The following is a 22,712-nucleotide window of genomic DNA, read 5'->3' as shown; positions in this document are numbered from 1 at the left end:
CAGGCCTGAAGTCCGGATTTTTCCTTTGCAAATGTAGCCAGAGGTTTCCTCGACGTGATAGGCCAGGACAGGCCAGAAGTTCACTGAAAGCACCCACTCGTTAGCAAAAGCACACAGCGGAAAACAAACAAAACCTGCCAACCAACTAAAAAACAAATTCCTACCTGTGTGATGACAGACACAGGAACAGCTCACGATGATTCAGTTTTTCAGATATTTCAGGTAGACCTGCGGACTGCAGCATGCAAAGGCTTTAAATAAATAGTTCTTTAAGGCCAGCCTCCTGCAGATTTGTGGTTTGTGGTTGACTGCAAGCTGTGAAGGTTTTGCTGTGCTGAGGCATCTGTGAAGACTGCTCATGGATGTGAATTTTCCTTTCTCTAACTGCTTGAATTCACTCTGCTGCCTTTCCTTCAGTTCGGGCTGTGCTTAGCATTTATCTCCTATACTTTGGCCACCTGCATTCCTGAAACCACGACCAGGCAACTTCACCTTTGACGAAGTTCTTTTGAAGATCTTTTAAAACCTTTGACGAATTTCTCCGAGATCAGCCACTAGGTGTTATAGTTCTGGTGGGGCAGGGGAACGCAGAGGTTCAGATGGATGAGAAGGACGTACCCATAGGTGAAGCACAGTCAAAGCTTTGCTTTCTTTGAAAACCCATTTATTTATTTTTTCTCCAGAAGGTATTTTCAGCTTTCCTGTAATCTCATTTTAGAGGCAGTTCCTCGTGGGTCTAGCCTTTATTTTAAACTTGAAGGACGCCGCGTTGATCAGTGGTTCCTGACTGAGCTTGAAGGTCAGCTCTCTCACAGGCTGCTTTTAAAATTGTTGATCTTCCTACATCAAAAAGTTAATAATCGTTAACCCAAAGGAGGCGTTCAACCACCCTGGGCCAGAAACACCTTCCCGGGGCTGGGAAATCTCCATCCTCAGGGCATTTTCCACGCAAGGCGGCGTCCCCCCGGGGCGACAGGGAGCAGGTGGAGGAAGTTTCAGCGAGGGCTCCCCTCACGCTCCAACCACCGGGTGGAGCCGGGGGCGGCCCCACGCTTCCGGGCCGCCGGCGGCGACCTCGGCTGTCGGGGCAGCGTTTTGTGCCCCGAGGGAAAGAGACGGAGAAGGAGAGGAGGCGGCCACGGCGCCATGCGGCCCGCAGGTCGGGGCAGAGGCGGCTGGGGACAGCGCCTGGCGACGGGCGGGCTCGGGGGGCACGAGGCTGCCCCGCTGCGGCCGCCATCTTGTGGCCGGGGGGCGAGGGGAGGCAGCGAGGGGCTGCCGGGTGAAGCCGCGGGCATGAGGGGAAAGAGGAGTGATTTTTTTTTTCTTTATTTGTTTCTTTTTATTATTATTATTATTATTATTATTTTCTTTCTTTCTTTGCCCTGTGCAAAGGAGGGTGTAGCTGTGTGTTTCCCCCAGCGTCGTCCGTGAGGGCGCGGGCGGCTGCTGGCAGGGTGTGAAGGTGGCGGCTGTGGGGAGGTTTGTGTGGCGCAAGGCGCCCAGAGGCACCTGGTGTCCAAGTTTTCCGTGCTGTGCTGGCAAGCGGAGAGCTCATCCCTGATATTTCTGGAGAAAAGTGGGTGCAAAGTTGGTATGTAACCTGCTAATATGGCTAGTCCCTGTCAGTTTTTTCCCCTTTTGAATATTTCCAGTGATTGATGCTACTTCTGTGCACTTTTCCTGACAAGTTATGCAAAAGTCTTTTTCTGAGGAGGCTGCTCTTAGCACCTTGAGATGGTTTTAGATAATTTTTCTTTGAAAATAGTCCTCAGTGTGCCCATTATTGTCTTGCAGTACATAACGCAGCTTCTCTGACGAGCGGGAAGTCTAACACTGAGAAGTTAGGAGGTGACAGAAAAAATGTTGTATGGGCACCCTTATTCTGTCCTGCATGTATGGCCATGCTAGGATAGAGTCTTAATTAGCTAACAGCGTGCTATGTTATTAATTAAAAATTGATTACCCTTTTTCAGTCTCTCAGCAGTCACTACAGTACCTAGCCTTATAAAGCTGTACGGCAAATACCTGGTATGCCGTACACGGAAATATTAATTTTCTTATTTATGTTTTCAGTGGTTTCTCACGTTATTTTCGTGCCTCAAAACCGCTGGCATATATTTTGTCACTCCCTTGGTAGATGATGGTGTGTTATCATTCCATTTACAAGTGGAAAAAGCTGATAAAAAGATCAAATGATTTACAAAAGTCACATGTAAACCAGCGGCAGGCCTGAACAGGAATCGGGAGCCCCTGGCTCCCAGTTCCTCTGTTCCTTCTTCCCAGTCCTGTTTCCTTATTCACAGAAATGCTGTGAGCTTACTGCTCCCATTTTCTTCAGATAAATTTGCAAGGCTCAGCAACGCTTAAATCAAACCAGCGACAGCAAAGCTGGGCTCTCAGAGGGGAAATGAAAGATGTGTAGCCAGATGCCAGAGGTTTGGCTCACTTGACTTGCTTGTGGCAGGGAGTTTGGCTTTATCTTTGCAAGTCAGGACTATATTTTATCCTAATTTTATGAATGAGGAATCAAGAAAGAGATCTGAAGGCCTGTCTCTGCAAAAGTGACTCAGTACTTTGGTTTACTGTTCTGGCTCACCTTTTTAAATGAGTGCTTTAATTGTCAAGACAGTTTCTTCAGAGTACCTTATATTTTGTATCATAATACCAAAGTAACCCTATTATTTATTAATTATCAAGTGCAACGTTCAAGTGATATTAGCAGCGCAAGCTGTTGCTACCTATTATGCTTATTAAACAGATGAAAACACTAGGGAAGGAAGGTGAAGTGGCTTTCCAACCTGTTGTATAATAAGTCAGTTGTAGATAAAATATCAGAATTCAGGACTGCTTTGATTGCTCCTCAAAGCTGGCTGTAAAATGGGTATGGTTGTTTTACTAGGATCTGGCCTTTGATAAATGGGATTTTCTATCTAGACTCTACTTGCAGCATCGCAAGCTTATTTTAAAGAAAAAAGTAGCATGCATGAGCAAAACTACATCTTTAATAGCATTTCTAAATATGCATTTTACTGTCCTAGTTATTAGGCAGTTATTTCGGAGTGGTAATGATCAGTTATATTCTGATAATCACACACACTTCCTTAGTGGTCGCTGTATATAAATGACAGTGTGCAATTGTGCATGACCTGGGGATGTACAGTTTAAGGTTTGGCTTTTGATGAATAAAGGCAGTCAGATCCTAGGTATGCATGTGAAATCGCTGCAATAATTGCTGAGCAAATACAGCAGAGCACCACAGAGGCATGGCAGGTTTCCCAGCTGCTTGCAGCCAGTTCCACACATCGACACTGGCCGGGAGACAAGTAGCTGTAGGCTCAGGCAGCAGTGGATATGGTGGACTTCTACTCTGCTGTCATTTGTCTCGTTTTTTTCATGTATTGCTCTGCACAAGCCTCATTCTCCACCTGAGACCGCCATACACAGACCTCTCCCTTGCAGCTTTACGACAGCACCAAAGCTTTCTCACCACACTGAAAAGACATCTTTTTATTTTTTCCTGATGGACTTCCTGGCTGTGAGGTACAGGTTGCTTTGAGTGCATTGCCCATGGCTTAGTCACACTTGAATCTGAAAACTCTTCAGAGTGCACCGTGGGTGAGACGGTCTTGTTGCTTGTCAGTATTTTGTAGGAAACCCTAGTCTAGAGGAACTTCTTCGTACAAATTCAGCTGAACATGATGTACCTAGTCAAGGTAAAACATCCGTAATGCCTGATCCTTGATGACACCTGTCTTCACTTGAGATGAGAGGTACTGACAGGATAACTTGCTAGCGGCTGTGTCATGTTCGAGTTATCACTCGCTCCATACTCATGAAAATGAGTGGCACCACTGAGATCTGCCATCGTGCACTCTTTATGTACCTGATGTGAATTTCTGCGCCTCCAGGTATTTCTGGGACAATATTTACATGACAAGGGAATCTAGAAGGTGAATAAACACAAATAATACTTGATTTTGGTTTTTCTCAAGAATTAGGGGTGGCCTCATTTGTAGCAGCCTTAAAGTTTTTTAAAGACCTGCACTTCTAGGGACAAAATAGTCCTCAGGCTATGACTCCCTTCAAAAATATAAGGGGTCTAGTGGCAGAATTTTGCAGTAGATTTAGCAATCACATAATGTGAATTATTAACACTAATAACGTCTTAGCAATTTGTGTATCAAAGAAGCAAGTACTGGAGAAATTGCTGTCTTCCATTTACAGTCTTAATTAGAAAGGAAGTTCCTATTTTTTTGTTGATGAAATATTTTGATATTTCTGCAGAGAGACACGAATATAATGTTCAGATATTTTAAAGCTGAAATTTGGCTCCTTAAAAGCTAGAAATGGAAATCTTCGCTGTGATAAAGGAGTTATTCTGACATGTACTCCAGATGCAACATTTACAGATGAGCCTGTTGGCTAGGAATTGGAATACAAAATTCTAAAAAGATACTGAATGAGGAAGAAGAAAAGCAGCTGCTGTTACGCTTTGATACTCAAGAACCTTGTGAATAACACACAGCAATTGTTGACCCTCAGAAGTGTTGGGTAGCTGATTCAGGTTCAAAAGTTGATCCTAACAAGATGTTTCCCTATGTGAATCCTCTCCAGCCTCCCTTCTCTTGCACACTGATTACTGAAGCTTACCTATAAGCAATTGACCACCCACATTTGAAAGAGCATATCACTGCTGCCACAGTAAAGGCGAGAGAAAGAGCAATTATCTCAGCTTCTGAAAAGAAGGTTTATGTCCAGGGACTGGAGAACGACGGTGTCACTGTTTCCTTTTCAGTGTCTCTCTTGGAGCTGATCTTTGAGCATTTATTTAGCTTCCATACCCTGTTATTGGCTTGTAGGGAGTAAAGAACATTTTACCTCCTCTAGAAGGCAGTAAGTATGAATGCCACAATGCGAACAGCAGCAATAGTTTGTGATATATAATTACATATTCCTGGGAGGTCCAGTCATTTCTGGCTATCATGAAGAAAATGAAGTTTCCCTGACCTCTTGTGTAAATTAAAATCAGGCAATTAGAATATGATCTGTGATAAACAGCTAGGTTTTACTAAGTGTAAACAAAAGTTGTAGTAGGTTCAAAATGATATTTTAAATATCTAAGCATGCTGAAACTGCCTTGAAGGTAAGACGGAAATCACAAATATAATTTAAACATTAAATTGGTGTCTATGGCATGCAATAATTATTGATTATTATTTAGTGTCCGTTGCCTCCCTGCATAGTAAGAAAGCAAGGCTTTGTGTTAACTCCTCAGAGTATAATTTATGCTATCACAGGGCTGACACTTAAGTAAACAGGTCTTAAGTACTCCCATCATTACTCTGTTTTTCAATGTTTCTGTGTATACAATTAAATTAAGATAAGATTTATGTGATTGATATAGTTCAAGCCAAGCTGAGTTTGGAAAGCATGCTTTTGCTTTCACATCAGATGCTTAACAGATGTAAATGACTCGAAACTTTATCCAGATAAAGTAGCTACAGTTTGTGGTTGTGGTTCACTGCTTCTTGTCTTTGCTCAGCACCCCGAGCTTACATTTTATACAACCCATTGCCAACTGATAACTGTTTGTTGTTGCTAAATATTAATTACAACAAACCTACAACAGTACGTACAACTTAAACTTGTAATCCCTTTTAGAGGTCTTTTGCGAGTTTTCATTTATCGTAAGAACTACTCAGAGGTTTTGCCTAACTATAGTCTGTTTTGCCTGTCCCCCTTCAGTGACACCCAGCTAGATACTTTTCTCAGAGATTGGTCACCCAGGTGTGCTGCCTGAGCGTTGAGAGAGCATTCAAAACCTGAAGAACGCAGCAGTGTGCGCTGTGAATAGAACAGGAAAGCAAACTTCCTTTTCCTTTCTTCTTGCTCATGAAGACAGTATCAGCATATATGGGAACCACGAGTAAATGGCAAGTGTTAAACAAAATGCTACGGTTTCTCAAAAGCTCACAGTGCCAGGTGGTTGCCATTACTTTGGGGAGGTGAGCTTTGTTCTATCAACTTGGAGGGAAACGAAGTTTCTGTTTATTTCTGTATTGGTATGAGTTGCTTCTGCTGCCTATTTTTGAAATTGACTTGAACTTGGTCCTTAGTGCCATCTTATTTATAAGAGAAATGCTGGAAAATTATTGTTAATGTTCAGGGAGATGTAGAAAATGCATCAGACTTCTGTCAAATCAGACAAAAATTTGTACAAATAAACCTAAGTACAGGTCTCAAACTGTGTCAAGCAAATATAATGCAATTCCGAGAAAGGCAGAAAAAGTCAAGTACTCAGGGTGCTGTAACAGTGTGAAAAAAGCAGAGGGTATGTCTTCGCAGAGTGATTCTTTGCTGTGCAGATAGACCCAGGCTAAATCTAGAGAAAGAACGTGGCAGTTCTGGCAACAGGAGCTCCCTCGATGGGATGCTGTGCAGGCTTGTGTTTTTTTTCAGTGGTTATGGTAGCTCACTCAAACTTACTGTGGGATCTTGATGTTGAATGACTCATTTTAAGACTGTGATAATATTAAAAATAAAGGGAGGACAATGTCCTAAATTAAATGGCTTGTCTGAGATCACAGAAAACTAGGAAGGATGTCTAGCATATGAGTGCCTTAACATTACATACTCCAAACTCGCGCCTCTAAGTAAGAAAAATAGGATGAAGGTGTTGTAATAGCAGTAACAGTGAGATAGTAATGATTGCTTTTAACTGCAAAATCATTTCAAAGCCTGTCCAAATTTCTGCAGTCTTTCTGAGCATCTGTGCAGAACTGGGCATGTGGCTGGCATGCAGCGTGTGATGCAGGGCTTAGCTTTCCTCTCCAGAGATGCTCTGTGAGGATGCCGAGGTCAGAGTGGAGATGGCTCCACAAGCACCCATTTTGCCTTCCCTGGGGCTGATGCAGCAGCACCTTTCTCAAAACGGATCTTAAGAGCAGTGGATTTTTCTTGGAAGGTGTCTTGAGCATATCCAGCTCTGTTGGTGTGCTACCCCATGATTTTATTGCTACAGTTCAGATCTGTGTTTAGATCGAGTACTGATTGATACAGCAGTGTTTCAATGGGGTTATTGATAAGTACAATGTGATTGTTGGGAGGCAGAAACAAAACAAACAAGCGAGTGGAATAAAATGGGTAAACTGGTAAAATGTCACTGGTTATCTATTGGCATTTTAAATACTCCTTTGTGTCTGGTAAGTGTGATGTGCATGTGTTTGTGCAAAAAGTGTGCTTATGCTTAATTGCATCCTTTAGAAAAAGGGAAAAGGGATTTTTAAGTGTGTGTTTAAGGGCTAGTGACAATTTTTGTAAGGCTGTGAAGTTGAAATGCAGCACCTTTGTCAAATTGCTTGTTTTATACCCTTTTACCTACTACTGGGAAACTACTGGGAACTGCTTCCAGGGAGTTCCTGAATTTTGCGGATTTTCATAGCTGAAAAAAGAGTCGCAAGTATTTTCTGCTTTTCCACTTGAATGCCGCAGTAGAAGCTGATACTTCTTAATTCCTTCAGTTCCTAAGAAAACTTCTGCTGCATTTGAAGTCCATAGCTCCTGGATACATGTCTTGCTTTTCTCTTTGCTGCTGTGAAACACGCTCTCTAGCAGTCTCCAGGTTTTGCACGTGACTGTGGGGTAAGGAATTTGGAAGGAGACTGTATTCGTAGGTCTAAGGTTCTCCATCTAAGTCTATTTAGCAAAACTTCTTAAAAATCACTAGGAAAGCATGCATGTCATCAGCTAGGAGACTTTTATGCCTGTCTTGTCTTTCTGCTGAAGTCCTACTGCAGCTTCTGTTCAGTTCACATTCTTAGTGGTTTTGGTTTGTTTTCATTGGTTGGCTGTTTTTTGTCTTCCTTCTCTGGACAACGTCAGAGGTGGAAAGGGAAAGAGGCTGCCTAAGTGTTGCCTTGATACCAAGTTAAGATGCCAGTAGATGATAGCGTAGCCATACCTAGAAGTGAAGACCTCATCCTAAATCCCCTGCTTTAGACATATGATATTCACCAGATAAGACTATTCGTGTAAGAAATAAAGACAGCATCCCACTAAAAGACAACACCACCTCCTTTTGCCCCCCCAGCCTGACTGAGATGCTGCCAAGGCTCCAACGCACTCAAGTCTCTGTGAGAATACACGCACGGAGCCCGTGGTGCCTTGCTGTACTTTACCCTTCAAGTTTCTCAGTGTGGAAATGTGCCTGTGTTCAGTCTCTTGAACAAAGCAAGCTATTTTCCTGTCAGAATGTAATGAAGTAATGATATTTTCACTTGCCGTTGATCATTATATTTTCTTCCAAATAATAAAAACACTGAACAGTACTTTTTTTTAAGTTGTTGTCCACAGCACCGGGGGAATGTTAACACATGAGGAATGAATAACTGGAGGTTTTTTTTTACTGTATTCAATGAAAAGGGTTTTTGTGTGTGTGTTTTTCTTTTTTTTTTTAATATAAGATGAGAGGTATGATTGAAATAGTGTTATTTATTTCCTAATGGCAGCCTTTGGAAAAACACAGAAAGATGTATTGAATGGTGTTTACAAATTGAACTTCTAAGAAATAGAACAATATATATGTTAAACATATTTTCGTATGGTACACCCTTTTATTATTCATCCTTTTCATTTATTCATGAAACATTTACAATTTAAATAACTGAAGTGAAAAACTAATCGTCTGCCTGGAGTGAATCAAACAAGAACAATTTAGAGCAATTTGAGGATGGAAAATAAGAGCCCCCCTCTTAGGTAAAGCTGGTGTCTTGGCGAGGGGGGGGAAGGCTAAATACAGCACAGGCTTCAAAGCAGTTTAATGCTGAGGTGATGGTAGGCAGTAAAAGAAAACAAGCAGTACTTTTGTCAGCAGCCACATCTATGCTGCTGGTCCGTGGATTTTAAGATTTGTATTTCAGAACTCGTTGTAGTCACTTGCTGTCTGATAAGCTATAATTTGTCTGAGTGACAGAAATCTGTTTTAATTAACAAATAATATGAACAGCAAGACAGGTATCTTCTGGTTTTGATTAGCTTCCTTTTAACATATGATATATAACAAGAAACTGGTAGATATGCAGTATAAAATCCTTTGTGTGAGCGTCTTATCTAAGGTTTTGTTACTAAGAATTTTTCCAAGTGTGTGCAATAGCATTCAAATCAGCTCTGACTGTAACAGCAGCCAGGAGTATGTGCTTGAGTTACGAGGACGGAGAATCCTCAGAGGGTGGCCAATGCAGCTAGCAGCCTAACAGCAGGCTTACGCCCCCCCAGAGCAGTTCTTCCCTTTACAAACTCAGTTTTGCTGAGCAATTAGAGGAGCTGGCTGAATCACATCTAATGTGGTTGCACCTTTACAGCTGACTTTTAAAAAAACGAACAATAAAAAAGGAAAGGAAAAAAAAAAGGTCCTCTGAAAACCAGCTGATTGATAATCATCATTTTTTAAACACTGTTTCCTTGTTCAAGGGAACTGAAATAAGCAAGCATGTGATTTGAATTGAGACCTGCGTTTACTTCAAAGCAAGTCTCTTAGGCCTTTAAGGAAATAAGGAAACCAAATAGACCACACAAGTTTTTTATGGATCCCTAAATGGTTTTAGCTATGTCCAGAACATCATTTCTAGCAACTTAATCTTAATTTTTAATGCCTGAAGATAATTTACATTTCAAATTTATCTGTCTCTTAAATAGTGATTTTTAAAAGGCAAGGCTACATGAACAAAACTTAATAAAGATCAAATCAAATAACAAAAAAAAAGTCTTGATTAGAAAATATGTTTAATAGTATCTACAAAATCTAATAAAATGCATAAAATTCAATAGCCCCTCTCCCCCTTTTTTGACTTTCTAGTCTGCTACTAGAGCATTTCAGGGACTCTTTGGTTTCTGTAGACCTCTTCCCTGTGAGAATGTAAGGCCAATGCCCAGCTAGGGCACGGCACAGTAGCTCTGTTTAATCAGTGAAGCCTTTTTGGTACACACCATGGGAGGGAATTTTTCCAGTGATTTTTGATTCCAGCTGGTTTGAAGGTTATCATATTTGCATGCTGTTTTTGTAACTTTGTAATCTTATCATCAAAACTTCCAGATTTGTTTCTCTCCTTTGTTAATTTTGTTCCCTGTTCAAGATTAACCATTTTAGAGGAGGCCAAATCTAATTTGGGCTTGAATGCATGAAACAGATTCTGCAGTAACTGAATCAGGGGAAAAATATTGTGTGTGAAAGTTTAAGGCAGATCCTACATTTTTCATTTTGGAAAGAAGTGTTGTCTGCTCACAGGGTACGTTCAGGACAGATGCATTTTAATTTTCTTGGAGCACTCTTGCCAAATTAGTGTCAGGTGGTTTTCTACAAAAGCTTAAAAACAGCTGTTTCATCGGCAAACTGGCAGCCTATATTTCAATACTGAAGAAGTTTAGGGAATTCATTAAAAAGGCAATCCATATTCCTGGATTTTAGCTTGCAAACAGATCGCGTGTACCATAAATTTTGTACTCCCACATGCTACTAAGTCCATCCTGTTCATTGTGGATGACATATAATCATCATTATTAAATTTGTACACAGTCTCTTCTTTAAATCATGCCTTAACAACAGCCTAAAAAGGCAGAACCATACTCTGAAGCTGTGACAGCAAACTCATTGGATTTAATGTTTCAGAGCCTTAAATGAAAAGCTAATCCGTTCTTATTGGAAATAAAGGGTTGAACGCTAACCGTATTTAAGATATTCTAGAAGTAAGTTGTGCTATTTTATCTCTCACAATTACATCACATATGGCCACTGCAAAATTTAAATTGTACAAAAAATATACAAACTGTCTTCCAAACAGTTGGTTTTGCTTAGTTATACTGACAAGAGCAAAGTTTTAACACCCTAGTAGTTAATGTAGTGGTACTGATGATAGTTACGAATCTAAGTCTTTATTAAAGAAGTAGGATTCTTTAGATGAGTGTTCATAAACTCGAATTCCTCTCTTTTAAAAGCCGTATGTTTCCTCAGATTAATATCAGATCAATGAAACGTTTCACAAGAGATTTAAAGATGGTCATTTTTTTGAAGATGAATCTTGGACATGTGTTCTTCCTGGATAATTCCATTCTTAGTGTAGTTTGCAAGCCCTATTCACTGAATTTTCATGTCATAAGAAGCATTTAGTTCGGTGTTTTATTTGGTTGTAGCCATAGATAGCCAACTTGGATACCTGCAAGTGAGTCAGATGCCACCCCAGCCAGCTGTCTGCACCAGCTACGACTCCAGTGGAAGTGGCTGTGTTCACAAGCATTGCTTGAGTCGTCTACTTTGGTACAAGTGTGGGAGTGGGAGCTCAGCTGCAGATTTAACACTGAGTGACAGCAACCAAACCAGTGGGTGCTCTCAGGCCGTACTGTTGCGGATGTCTGCGGTGGTAAGTAGTGCTCCTGACAGAAAGGGAGTTGTAGAGGCCAGTGGTGAGTGTTAGGGACCTGAGAGCCACACAGCTTACATTGACAGGGGGCTTATTTTGGACTCACTCCAGCCTAGTGCTGTGGCATTAGCAGGTGGAGCACATTGGGCGTGATCCTGAAGCAGGTGTTCTGCTTTAGTTTAATCTGAGAGGTTTTTGTGCTCCTAGGCCAGTTGGTGAGACAAAGCAAAGCACGGTAAGTGAAGATAAATATTAACATAAACTCACTCTAAGCCATAGCTGTTGCTGCAAGTGGTAGTCATCCCTTCAGCTTAACTTCAGAGGCTTGGGTTTATCCCGTGCTTCGTTCTCCTTTGTGGCAACAGATGCATTTAGGCAACTGCAAGGCAAAGCAGGCTGGGGAGTTGATTGGGAGTGGTGAATAAGTTGCTGCAATGTGTGGTAGAGATGTGAAGGGCTGCTGCTTTTGGTAGCTGTAAAAGTTGTGCGTTCCTTTGTGCAATTAGAAAAGTAATCTGTAGCAAGGGGAAGATGAAGGATGGTCAGTGTAAAGTTCAGAGGGGGGAATGTAAGGCTGCACGCTATTTCACATCTGTACTAAACATGCAGCCGGGTATTGCTGAGCAGCTGGCATGGGTAGTGTGTTAAACTGCTATGTTGAGTCTTAGATTAGATGTTACTGCAGTAGCTGTACGAAGAAGAGGGATAGATCTGTAACAGCATCAAGCTGTTTTCTTTTGAGATTTTTTTTTCCAGATATTCAAGAGAAATGTAAAAAAAAAAAAAAAAAAAAAAAAAAAAAGGTTATATATAGGTAGGTTTTGTATTTATAGATTTTGTAAAACCATAAGAGGCTCAGTCCTGTCCTGTCCTATCCCTCTCAGCCTTCTGAGTTTTACTATATTTGAACAACACAGATTGTCTGACTGTAATGAGTTATGGTTTAACTTGATCTCAGAAATGGTTCAAGAAGGATTTGTTTTCTTTTCTGTACCTTCTAACTAGGCATGAAAGACAGTGTGCTTGAGAAGCTAAAACTACCAGTGAGATACTTTTCTTCCAATTTACGTAATGATATAGGCAGTTTGCTTGTTTCTGTCCCACACTGAGGATGCATGTCAATGACAGTGAAGTAAGGTGTGCACGTAGGGTATGCAAAATCCATTTACAAGAACCTGAGCATACAGGACTTCCAACTGCTTTGCTTCTAGGAGGCAGCCCATTTGGTCAAAGGCAGCAGTAGATTTGTTAAGTCTTTCTGCGAAGGCTGTCCTTTTTGGGGAGGACCCAAAATTGAGAACTTCCCAACTGGGTCTTATTTTAGGACCGGTAAAAATTGAGAACTTGTATTTTGCAAGGGGAAAACACGATTGCATGTGTTAAACATCCAGCAAGCTTATCTTCTTGGTGTAAAACGTCTGTAGAATCTCAAGTAAGCTTTACCAGTATTTGGCACTGCAGCTAATTTTGCTGTACGGTGGAGGAATTGTGCAAACGCAGGCTTGCACTCATGTGACTGATTCAATTTCATTTTTTCTGATGGGCAGGAATAAAAGTGCTTTGTTATATAGCTGGTGTCTCGAATGTTTGTCTTAAGGCAATAGAGGGGAAGCTGAGGGAGGTTTAATATAGAGAAGTCCGCTTTCTATTGAGGTTGTTGCTGAACGTATCCGAAGTTGTTTAATTTGTCTTGGTCTAACTCACTGTTGGTTTTGTCGGTGCCCATTCTGTGAAGCTACCCATTTATGGAATTAATTTCTGTTTCACTTGCTTCCTTCTGTGTGCATCATTACTATGAATGCCGTTTAAAAGGCCAATAGGAAAGCATAAAGTGTTTGTCCAACACCGATTTAGGCATTTGTCTTGGGTTGCGGGTGGTTTGGGGTTGTTTATGAGTTCGTTTGCTTTGTTGCTTGGTGACTGTCACATTTGTCAGAAGGGGACGAAAGAAATGAGCTGAAAACAGGGGACATTCTCAACTACGACTCGAAAGCTTAAACATGTTATACATTTAACAGGAACTGCTTCTCACAGCTTGTCTAATTTCTGGATGAACACTTACCGAAATGAGATGTGTAAAAATAGATTTAAAACCTGTCTGCAAAAAAAAACAGAAGATGAAGCTGTTTGATTTATGGGGTCTTAGGACCCCTCCCTGGATTCTCTGCTGACTTGTGGCAAAGGAAACATGTAGTCTTCGAAACCCTAAACCAATGTGGGCTTTGAGTGCTCTGAGAGAGGTTTTTACCAAGCAGATTTCCTGTGGCAATGTTAAGCTGTGACTGTTGGGCTAATCTTTGGCTAATTCAATGAATTAGAAAATTCCCACTTTCTGATTTGAAAGAATGAGAGAAAATTCCCATTTTCTTATTTGGAACTAATTAGAGGCAGGGATTTGAAAGAAACAATGGAATCAATGTTGCAGAGGGAAGAAAAAAAAGCACCAGAAGGCAGAAGAAAAAGCAAAGAAATTTAATTTGAATGAGGAGAGTTTAAATGAAATTAATCCAAGAATCAGTGGGGGAAGCCAAGGTAGGAACATCTAGAGAGATCCCGATAGGTGATGAAAGAAACACTGCCAATGGAAAAGAATTAAAGTGAATGAAAGGACAGCTCTAGTGGTGGTTGTCTCTGGTAGCAATAGCATCAGTTAAAGCAAACCTGATACAGCTTGTCCAGCTTTTCATCTAGCCTTAAAGACTTGCTTCACAGCCCCCAGAAAAAAAAAAAAAAAAAAAGCGGTGTGTTAGTTCAGCTCTTTGTACTGCATTATGGACTATTTTTCTCTTTGTGATTTGTTACTGTCTAAAGCAGTTCTGAGTTACCTGATTACATTCTGCTAAAACCTGCAAATGGCCTGATTTGCTCTCAAGGAAGCGCCTATAATGACACCAAATTTTGCCTCAGTGGGGCGGTAATAGCAGAGGAGATGCACCCTGAAGCAGAGGATTGAGCTCTGACTTCTACAGCCCATGTTTTTGTACAGGGGAGGGAGGATACAGCGATAGTTGTAATCCTCCCATTCATATTCCCAAGGCAGCAGGAACCTGCCTGGCTCCGTGTTCCCACTGTCACTGCAGGAAAGGTCAGGGGAATTTCTTTAGAGAGAAAGCCTCCAAGGTCAAGCCAAAATTTATCCCCTTCAATTTGTAGGAAGCTTGTTTGCTGTCTTGAACTTCGTTTTGCCCACTCCAGGCCTCGCTGAGCTTAATGAGAGCGATGAAGACAGGAGGCCTGATGTCGTACTGATGGAGCAAGCACTTGTTCTCCCAAACAACTTAGCAATTAGCAGTGGAAGGTGCATAAATGATGGAAATGTTCCTATTGCATCCTAGTTAAATGGGCATTTGAGAATAGGCGTGCAGCCACTCTGCTGGCTGATGCAGTGGCAGCAGGAATGTCCCATGCTTTAAGATAATTGCTTTAATTGAAACAGGTGTGCCACAGTGCTGCGGCAATTTAGCTATTTTGTGATCTCACTCTAAAGTTTACAAGCAGGCTTTTATAATTTTCATTTCCATTAGTGGAAAGTCTCTGAGAAGCAACATGACTTACTTGAAAACGTTTTCCATTATCTGCAAGTATTTCTAAAGTGCTCTGCGCTGTCCTTCCCACGATGGATCCATTTTGGCTTGCTGCAGGGGATTTGCCTTGCAACCCAGAGCTGGAGGTGCATTTTGAGATGCATTTACTGGATTTGTGTCAGGTGTGCTGACTGGGAAAATCGATGTGTTCAGGATGGGTGAGGGGCAGCTCGTTATGCCAAGGCTGCCGATTAGCACTGAATTAAATGGTCTTAGTCTGCTTCCAAATGTTGAATTGCAGGAGTTGTTTAGAGTGCTAGGCAAAGCGGTCTTCTGCATTTCCTTACATCATCTTAAGTGATCCGAGCAAGCAGCATGAAGAGATGAATGGATGAATCCTGCTGAAAAGATTGCACAGGAGCCAAGAGACTAAAGATCTTTTGCTTCTGGAGTCTGATTTGAGCTAGAGCTACTTAGTAGGTGTGCTCCTCGTTCCCACCCGACATGCAGCCCAAATGGAAATGAGTTTTCCTGGGATTACAAGAAATATTTTATAAATCACTGTGCAAAGATGGGAGTCTGGACCTCTTACGCTCTTGCTTCTCATGCTGCATTTTTGTCATTGTGTATGACCCTCGGCTATACCCATAGTTTCAGCCTGCATTTTGAAAGGAATGGAGTGGGGAGAGGAGGGGAAGCAGAGGAGATGCCTTGAGAGGGGGAAGCAAAACTCCTAGAGTTTGAAAAGTGTCTGAAAACCACGGGCTTCAGGCTCTGCAGATGACAAGGGCAAGGTTCCTTGGAATGGGACCTCATGGGAGAGTGTGATGCATTTGCTGTGGGTGACAGGGAAACTAAAAGCTTGAGATGTGTAAAAATCCAATCAGGTAAGTGTGAGTGGCTCTTAAATTTCCCTACCCAGGCCCTTCCTGCCTTAAAAAAAAAAAAAAAAAAAAGGTCTTTTTTGTGGAAGTTTTTAGCATGGGAAGAGACTCACGGTAATCCCGGGGTGTGTAGTGTGCAATTCCCAAAGGAATTAAGGATGGCACGGGTGTCCTTCAGTATTGCTTATGTTGCCCTAATTTTTAATCAATGAAGAAAGTCAGAATTTTCACTCTGTGCTATCCTACTTCCCTTTTGAGGTACAGAGCACTTCTACATATTTTAACGAGTTTTTACTAATGGGCAGTAGCTCATTACGTACTGACAGAAATCATTGTTTCTCAAATGTCTGTAAGACTGCCATTTGGAAAAACAACAAACTAAAAAAAGGAACAAAAGAAAAAACACCTCCCTGTCCCCAGGTGAGGACATCTACTCCAGGAAGAGCTAAAAGGAATGAATTTTATTCTTTCTCTAGCAATTGATCCCCTCTTTTCTCAATGTAGTGGTTGAGAATGGGTTCACTTAGATATCAAAAGCTGATGTGGTTGAGGCAAGCGTTGCAGACAGACTTGAATTACTCTTGATCAGGTTGAGTGTGATGGGCTGCTTGTGTGGTTTCGTGAATTCCTGGCCAGCTGTCTGAGCAACTGGGCATGGCTTTCACCAGTACTGCAACTGGAGAGTGTTGTGCGTGGTCTGAGAGCTGTGGGGATGCATCTTTCAGTCAAAGCTTGGCTACGAGTCAATGATCGAGTGACAGTTCCTCTTACCAAAGTATCCTGAGGCAGCAGAGACAATTTTGGGCTCTACTGGTTGTAGAGACAATTTTTAAACCCTAGACTTACTTCTCTGAATCTTGCTCAGCTCCAAGCAAACAGAATCTCTTTTACAAGATTGCAAGACTTTCTTTAGATTCATAAACATGTGTGAAAGTAGCCACAAGCCCCAGATCTTTGCTTCCTTTCCTTTGCCTTCCTAACATGTTTAATGCATGGCAAAATTCCATAGATTTCATTTTGCTTTCCAACTATATTTGCTTTTTTTTTTTTTTTCCCCCTCACAGAATTATCTAGGTTGCAAGTGACCTCCAAATGATCTAGTCCAACCTCTGAGCTAACACTAACCAGTCGTCCTCTAAACCATATCCCTAAGCTCTACATCTAAACGTCTTTTAAAGACTTCCAGGGATGGTGACTCCACCACCTCCCTGGGCAGCCTGTTCCAATGTCTAACAACCCTTTCGGTAAAGAAGTTCTTCCTAACATCCAACCTAAAACGCCCCTGGCGCAACTTAAGCCCATTCCCCCTCGTCCTGTCACCAGGCACGTGGGAGAACAGACCAACCCCTCCCATCCATGAAGTATCTTTTAATTGTTGTTATCAAAAAGCCCTTTTTCTGCCTTGTGTGTATGCAAGCTCTTGATTCCTTTGGTTGCACAAGTCTGCAAAGGCACTCTCATCTCTTTTGGTTCTCCTAAGATTCAGCAGGTCTTTTCCAAGAAAGCTGCAGATAGCATGTTTTGTGAGATGTGAGGGGTTTGGTCAGCCACACATCAGGAACTAGAGAATAGTTTTGCTTGTCAGAAGAACCTTTTCATGTTATGGATGACTGCATAAAGTCTCTTACTGTTTCTCATTGCTGAACTAATAATACACTTTATTTCTACCTTTGAGTCAGTTTCCAAGTAGGAGTAGTTGAAGCATGGCTTAATTTTGTCAGGATATGATAGTTTCCATTACATTAACTTGCAAGGGAACAAAATTCATCTCAACTTGCATTATATTCCAAGTGCAGTAGCTTCAAAGAAATATTCAGTGAGAGATGAAAATAATGAAGGGGAAAAAGCTCTGGTTGAAAAGTTAAGCAGTGTTACTGCGTATTCAGTACTGGGTAGTGCTGCATTAAGGCAAGATTTCGGCTTTTGTTGTTTCACAGAAAAATGATAGCGCTTTGAAGATGGAGTTTTGGGTGGGCTGTGATTTTTCAGGTAAGTAGTGTTCAAGCATTTACATTTTAGTAAAACTTTCAAAGGCAAAACATTGTGTAACGGCAAAGTTTAAGGCATGTGGAGTAGATTTTAGGTAGGGAACTTTGTAACCATTCTTAGCGTAAACTCTGGCTACATTTAAAATCGTGCTAGCATTTTAAAATAGTGATGTTTTGCTTTTTTTAATACAATTTTGGGGAAGCAGCCTGTAGTTCTTGCATTCCTTCGTATCAAAGTTTACTCTCAATCTCAAAAGATAGCTTGGATAATAACAGATCAGTGGCCAGCAAAATAAGCGTGCATGTAATTCCAAACAAACCCACATTCGGTTTGCCAGGGGTAATTTAATAGCACTGGTTGCAGTCTTCAGACCAATAAGCTTTGTGCCAAACTGCAGGAAAAAAATGCCTCGCATGAAGCTTTCCTCAGCAGTATGACTCTTCCCTTTATATAGGCAGAAAAGACAAATGAAATATGGCAGTTGTATTAAAGTTTTATGAGATGTTGTAGAGCTTTTCTTCCATCAAGTGTGGTATTAGATATATTTTGCTCTCTTTTATACAAATAAAGCATTCTTTCTCATTTCTCATACAAAAATCAATATTGGTTAAAAGAAGTGCAATTGAGCCTTCAATAAACATCTTAAAAATTCTTTCTCATTCACACTTAGCCAAGATCAAAGCTGCGGGCTTAGGTGCAGATACAGAATATGGAAAAAGAATTACTTCATCCGCTTTTATCATTTCGGTGCAACTTCCTCACTTTTATCTTCAGAGTTTCTTGCGCACTCGAGCCCTGTACCGTCCATTTGCATGAGGGTGAACTTGACACCTTGGGTGTACTTTCATTATGATTATTGTATCTTTACAAATATTCCTGCCCAAGGAGCTGCTCCTCCATGCCCAGCACGCAGGGAAGCTCTGCGGCTGGGCCTGAAAGCTCGGCTCCAGGAATTCTCTCCTGATCCAGGCTCTGGCAGTGCCTTCGGGGTGCTCCCAGTCTGCGTGGGGATGTGGTGTGGTTGAGCACCATTCCTCGTGCAGGAATACACAGACACGATGCAGCCTCTGGGCCCAGGGGGTGCTGGGGCAGATGCCAGCAGATCCCACTTCTGCACAGTCAGGACTCCGCGATTCTGGAAGCAGTAAAAAAGGTTTTTAACCCTTCAGCTGGCACGTGCTTTCAGCACCCAACCTCTCTTATCCCTCCCTGCAATTCCACTTAGCTTTGTCCTTACCCAAGCCCATTATAATAGCAAAAAGGTAGCTGAGCATGAACTTATTGAGACCTTCTAATTTAAAGACTGAATGTGAGCTTTGTCTGCATAACCAAGGTAATCTCAAGTGAGATTAATGTTTTATTCTCCCCGTGTACTATATGAAGGAACTCCCAACCTGTAATGCAGTTTTGGGTTCCTCAAAAAAAGCCAGAAGAGTTCACAAAAGTTCAGAAAGAGAGGTAGGAGGTCTACCAAGTCCCCTTCTGTAGGGGGAAGTATAGCACGCCCAGTTTGACCTGTAACTGAGGCAAGGCTAAGAGTCTGAAAACCCTTAGGGAGAGATTTCTGAGAGCAGATAGCTCTTCAAACTTGCAAGGGGGGGGGGGAAAGATATTCTGTGTTTGTAAGATGGAACTAAGCAGATTTAAATGCAGTGTAAGTAGCAAATTCTTAAGTCTTCTTCATGGATTAAGCATCCTCTTTAAGGGACCACTCCGGTCCTCTTAGAAATTAAGGTCTGAAAATAGCAGTTGGTTGGTGGTTCCACTTCCTGTGGTATCACAGTCTGGCCAGACTGAAAGAGCTTCAGCTTGGTGAATGTTGTTTCTTTTTCTCAAGCTGGCTAGCCAGCTCCAGAGCTCTTTGCTTTTGCTGCAAGAGTTGAAGAAAAACAAATGAGATTCTGATAACAAATACTTTTGCAGCTAAGTGCAGTAAAATCACAAGTCAGTTTCTTAACCTAGTGTTATAAAACACACAATTTTGCTCCAAGTTAGTTGAGGAATACACTAATAGTTATCTTTACAATTAAATCATAGCATTTAAACACTAAGGGGTGTTTTTACCATTGAAAAATGTAACTCTGAGCGAGCTGAGTATGTGAATGCATTCTGCTTTCTACATTCAAATTGCAGTATTTATTCCGAAATAGTAGTTGAATCTATTCTAAATGTGAAATATTCTGAGCAGTTTTACTAGCATTTCTGTGGATGATCTTTCTGCTGTGGTTTAAAACTAAGCAGATGGTTGTCACTTCAAGCTGATGACCTGCCCTGTCTCTCAAGCATCACAAGCCCTTGGGGGTGGGATGGGAGGGAAATCAACGTTCTGGCTTCAGATATTTATAATGGATTTGAAATGATTTTCTTTTTTTAATGCTTTCTTCTCTAGAACATATGAAGGATATTCTCGTGATATACGAACAAGAAGCAGAAGAGTGGGCTGTGTATTTAAAATCTCTGTTTGGGCTCGTGCTGAATGAAGAAGGAGTCTTACTCTACAATCTGGAGACTTTGTCTTTCAAGCACCTGGAGTCATTCTCTTTACCCTGCTACAAATGTAAACTGCTGATACTCTCGTGTGGACTTCTTAAATGCCTAAATCGAGAGAGGTGCTGCTTTCTGGAGTATGTTCTTCAGCCTCCAGATAATGTGGTGATTCTCCTTTGTGGGGTGGAGAATTCAGAGATTCTTTACGAGGTACTGACCTTAGGTGGAAGGAGCAGAGAGATCTACACTGATCAGGAACCTGCGGAGTATCTTTCAATTGTTACTGGAATTATTCAACCAGGTAATTTTAAAATGTAAACATTGTGTGATTATTAAGAGTTTTCTGTCTGCATCAATACCTTTTGAAAGAGAGAAGAGCGAGCATTTGAATTTTCTCTAGAAATGACGTATTGCAAAAATGTTTTGATGCATTGGTTGTTGAAGTCTCAGTGACTTCAATGTTTTTTCCTCGTGACTTACAGGAGTCCTGGCATACATTCAGTACAGCTTCAGTTTCACAAGAAAGTGGTTTTGGAAGGCCCAAAATTTGCCAGTGGCACCTGTGAGCCTACCAGCACTGCTTCGTGGTTGAAGAGCTGGCATACACTTTGCTTCGCTGTTTCCTGGGTTTACAAATCTCAGAAATAGTACAAAACTATGGGTTTCTTTAATCTCTTTCAAAATGTTTTAACGTGATAATGTATGTATATCTCTTCAGGTAAACCTGGCCGTAAAAAATGATTAGAGGCCAAAACCCAGCTTCATGGATGGCATAATTTCCAGTGTGGCGCACACAAGCTGTAAAAGCAGGCGTCCTCTTCCCCTTTTACAAACTGAAGTAACAAGTCTGTGCTGAAAGGTGTAAAATTGCTCAGTCTGTGTGTGTTTGCACATCCATGGAAGCAACAAAGACGAGCTCACGTTACAATTAGCACTTCTGGAATGTAAGAACAGTTCTCTGGAGGGTTAGAGGCACTGAAATGGCAAAGTCCACGTGCATTAAGTTTAACCTCTTTGTGCCAGGCTGCACAAATGTTACCAAGCAATAGCTTTAGAAATGCATTGCTCACTTGGGAAGGACGACGTGGGTTGTGCATCAGTTTCAGGTATATGGCTGGGTGTTCTCTGTAGTCTCTAGGTCTCCAACCTCCTTCCAGCTCCTGCCGTTCTGTTGGTTGTGTTTTTGTGTGTGTGTGTGCTAAGCAGAACGTTGTGCTTCTGTCTTTATCTGCAAGGTGCCATTTTTCTGGCATGGGAGCTTGTGCTTGAGAAAGACGTCCTGCAGTTTGGGAGTTTTACTTTGAAATGAACCTGTCTCCAGCAGTATTTCTTCATGCAAGTGAACAAATGACAATATTCTTTTGAACACCAGGATCGGGACCTGTCTGGATGTCCCTCCTGCCTTGTGCTTGAGCAGATACATTTCAGGATGCTGTACAGCTTCCAAACCTGCCCTGAATGTCTCTGCACACACGTGCTGTGATGATACAGTCTGGCTAAATTAAATCTTAGGCTGTTCCTTCCCAACAATCTCTCATTCTAACGTTTCTTGCTGTTATTTTTTAACCTTTCCCTCGGCTTATCTTCTGAGCATCTTTCAGACTTCAGGTTTCTGAGCTGCTTACAGTTGCCTGCTGCGGTTTCAGGAGGTAATGCTTGAAATTTTTGCCTGTGCCTAATATTTAGCTTCAGAGAAGTTCCTTGGCATCTTCTCTGTGAAATGCAAACAGAATCTATACCATCTATGTGTGTGTATAGGAAGGAACTGTGCCCAGGGACAGCCAGTTGACTCATGCACAGGAAATTGCAAACTTTTTCTGAAAAGATAAACAGTTCACTAGAAGACAGATGACAGATATTTACTTAGGTCTGTGTGTTCACAGAAACATTTATGGCATCTGCCCTCAGGATTTTACTTACTTTTACCTTTTACTTCGCTTACTTCAACGTCAGGTGCCCGATAGGTGCAGGCCAGCTCAGGTCACTGCTTGCCAGGAGAGCTAGGCACTGCTCTCTAGTGCGCCATGCAAGAGTTGGGAGCATGAGATGCTGTCACCTGGGCTCCGAGGAATAAGGGTGTGCCTTGTTTATAATCTACTTTAGCTTAAAGATAACGGTGACTGCAATGTCCATATTTAGGACATCCTTTTGTAGAACCCTATTAGCTCCTAGACTTCGATATCTCTGGCAGAGATTTTGAGAGATTACACATTTGGGAAAGACGTTTTTCCTTTGGGTTTAAAATGACTTGCTAAGGGGCTATTAAGCATACTTGAATTGTTTCTCCTTTGAAGCTTTTTTTTTTTTCTTCAATGTTTTCTTCAGGATTGTGCACTCAGAAGATGACCCATATGGAGAGAGAAGGAAAATCCTATCTCTTTTAATTGTTTTCAGTGCTTATCTCTTGTCCCTAA

At 41.5% G+C, this 22,712-nt stretch overlaps 1 protein-coding gene across 1 annotated transcript in view; it reads left to right on the top strand.

The window, feature by feature from the left end:
- Positions 1-1,146: 1,146 nt before the first annotated feature.
- BANK1 (B cell scaffold protein with ankyrin repeats 1) overlaps positions 1,147-22,712 on the top strand; it is a gene marked incomplete at both ends in the record, with an annotated part of 125,638 nt that continues 104,072 nt past the window's right edge. The window contains 2 exons of the mRNA XM_084286018.1: positions 1,147-1,282; positions 20,201-20,599. Of these exons, the coding sequence (XP_084142144.1) occupies positions 1,147-1,282; positions 20,201-20,599 (535 nt within the window). The remainder of the gene's footprint in view (positions 1,283-20,200; positions 20,600-22,712) is intronic.

Source organism: Netta rufina (assembly GCF_964035555.1).
Source record: "Netta rufina genome assembly, chromosome: 4".
NCBI classification, from domain to species: Eukaryota; Metazoa; Chordata; class Aves; order Anseriformes; family Anatidae; genus Netta; species Netta rufina.
This window is presented reverse-complemented; position numbering and strand designations above follow the sequence as displayed.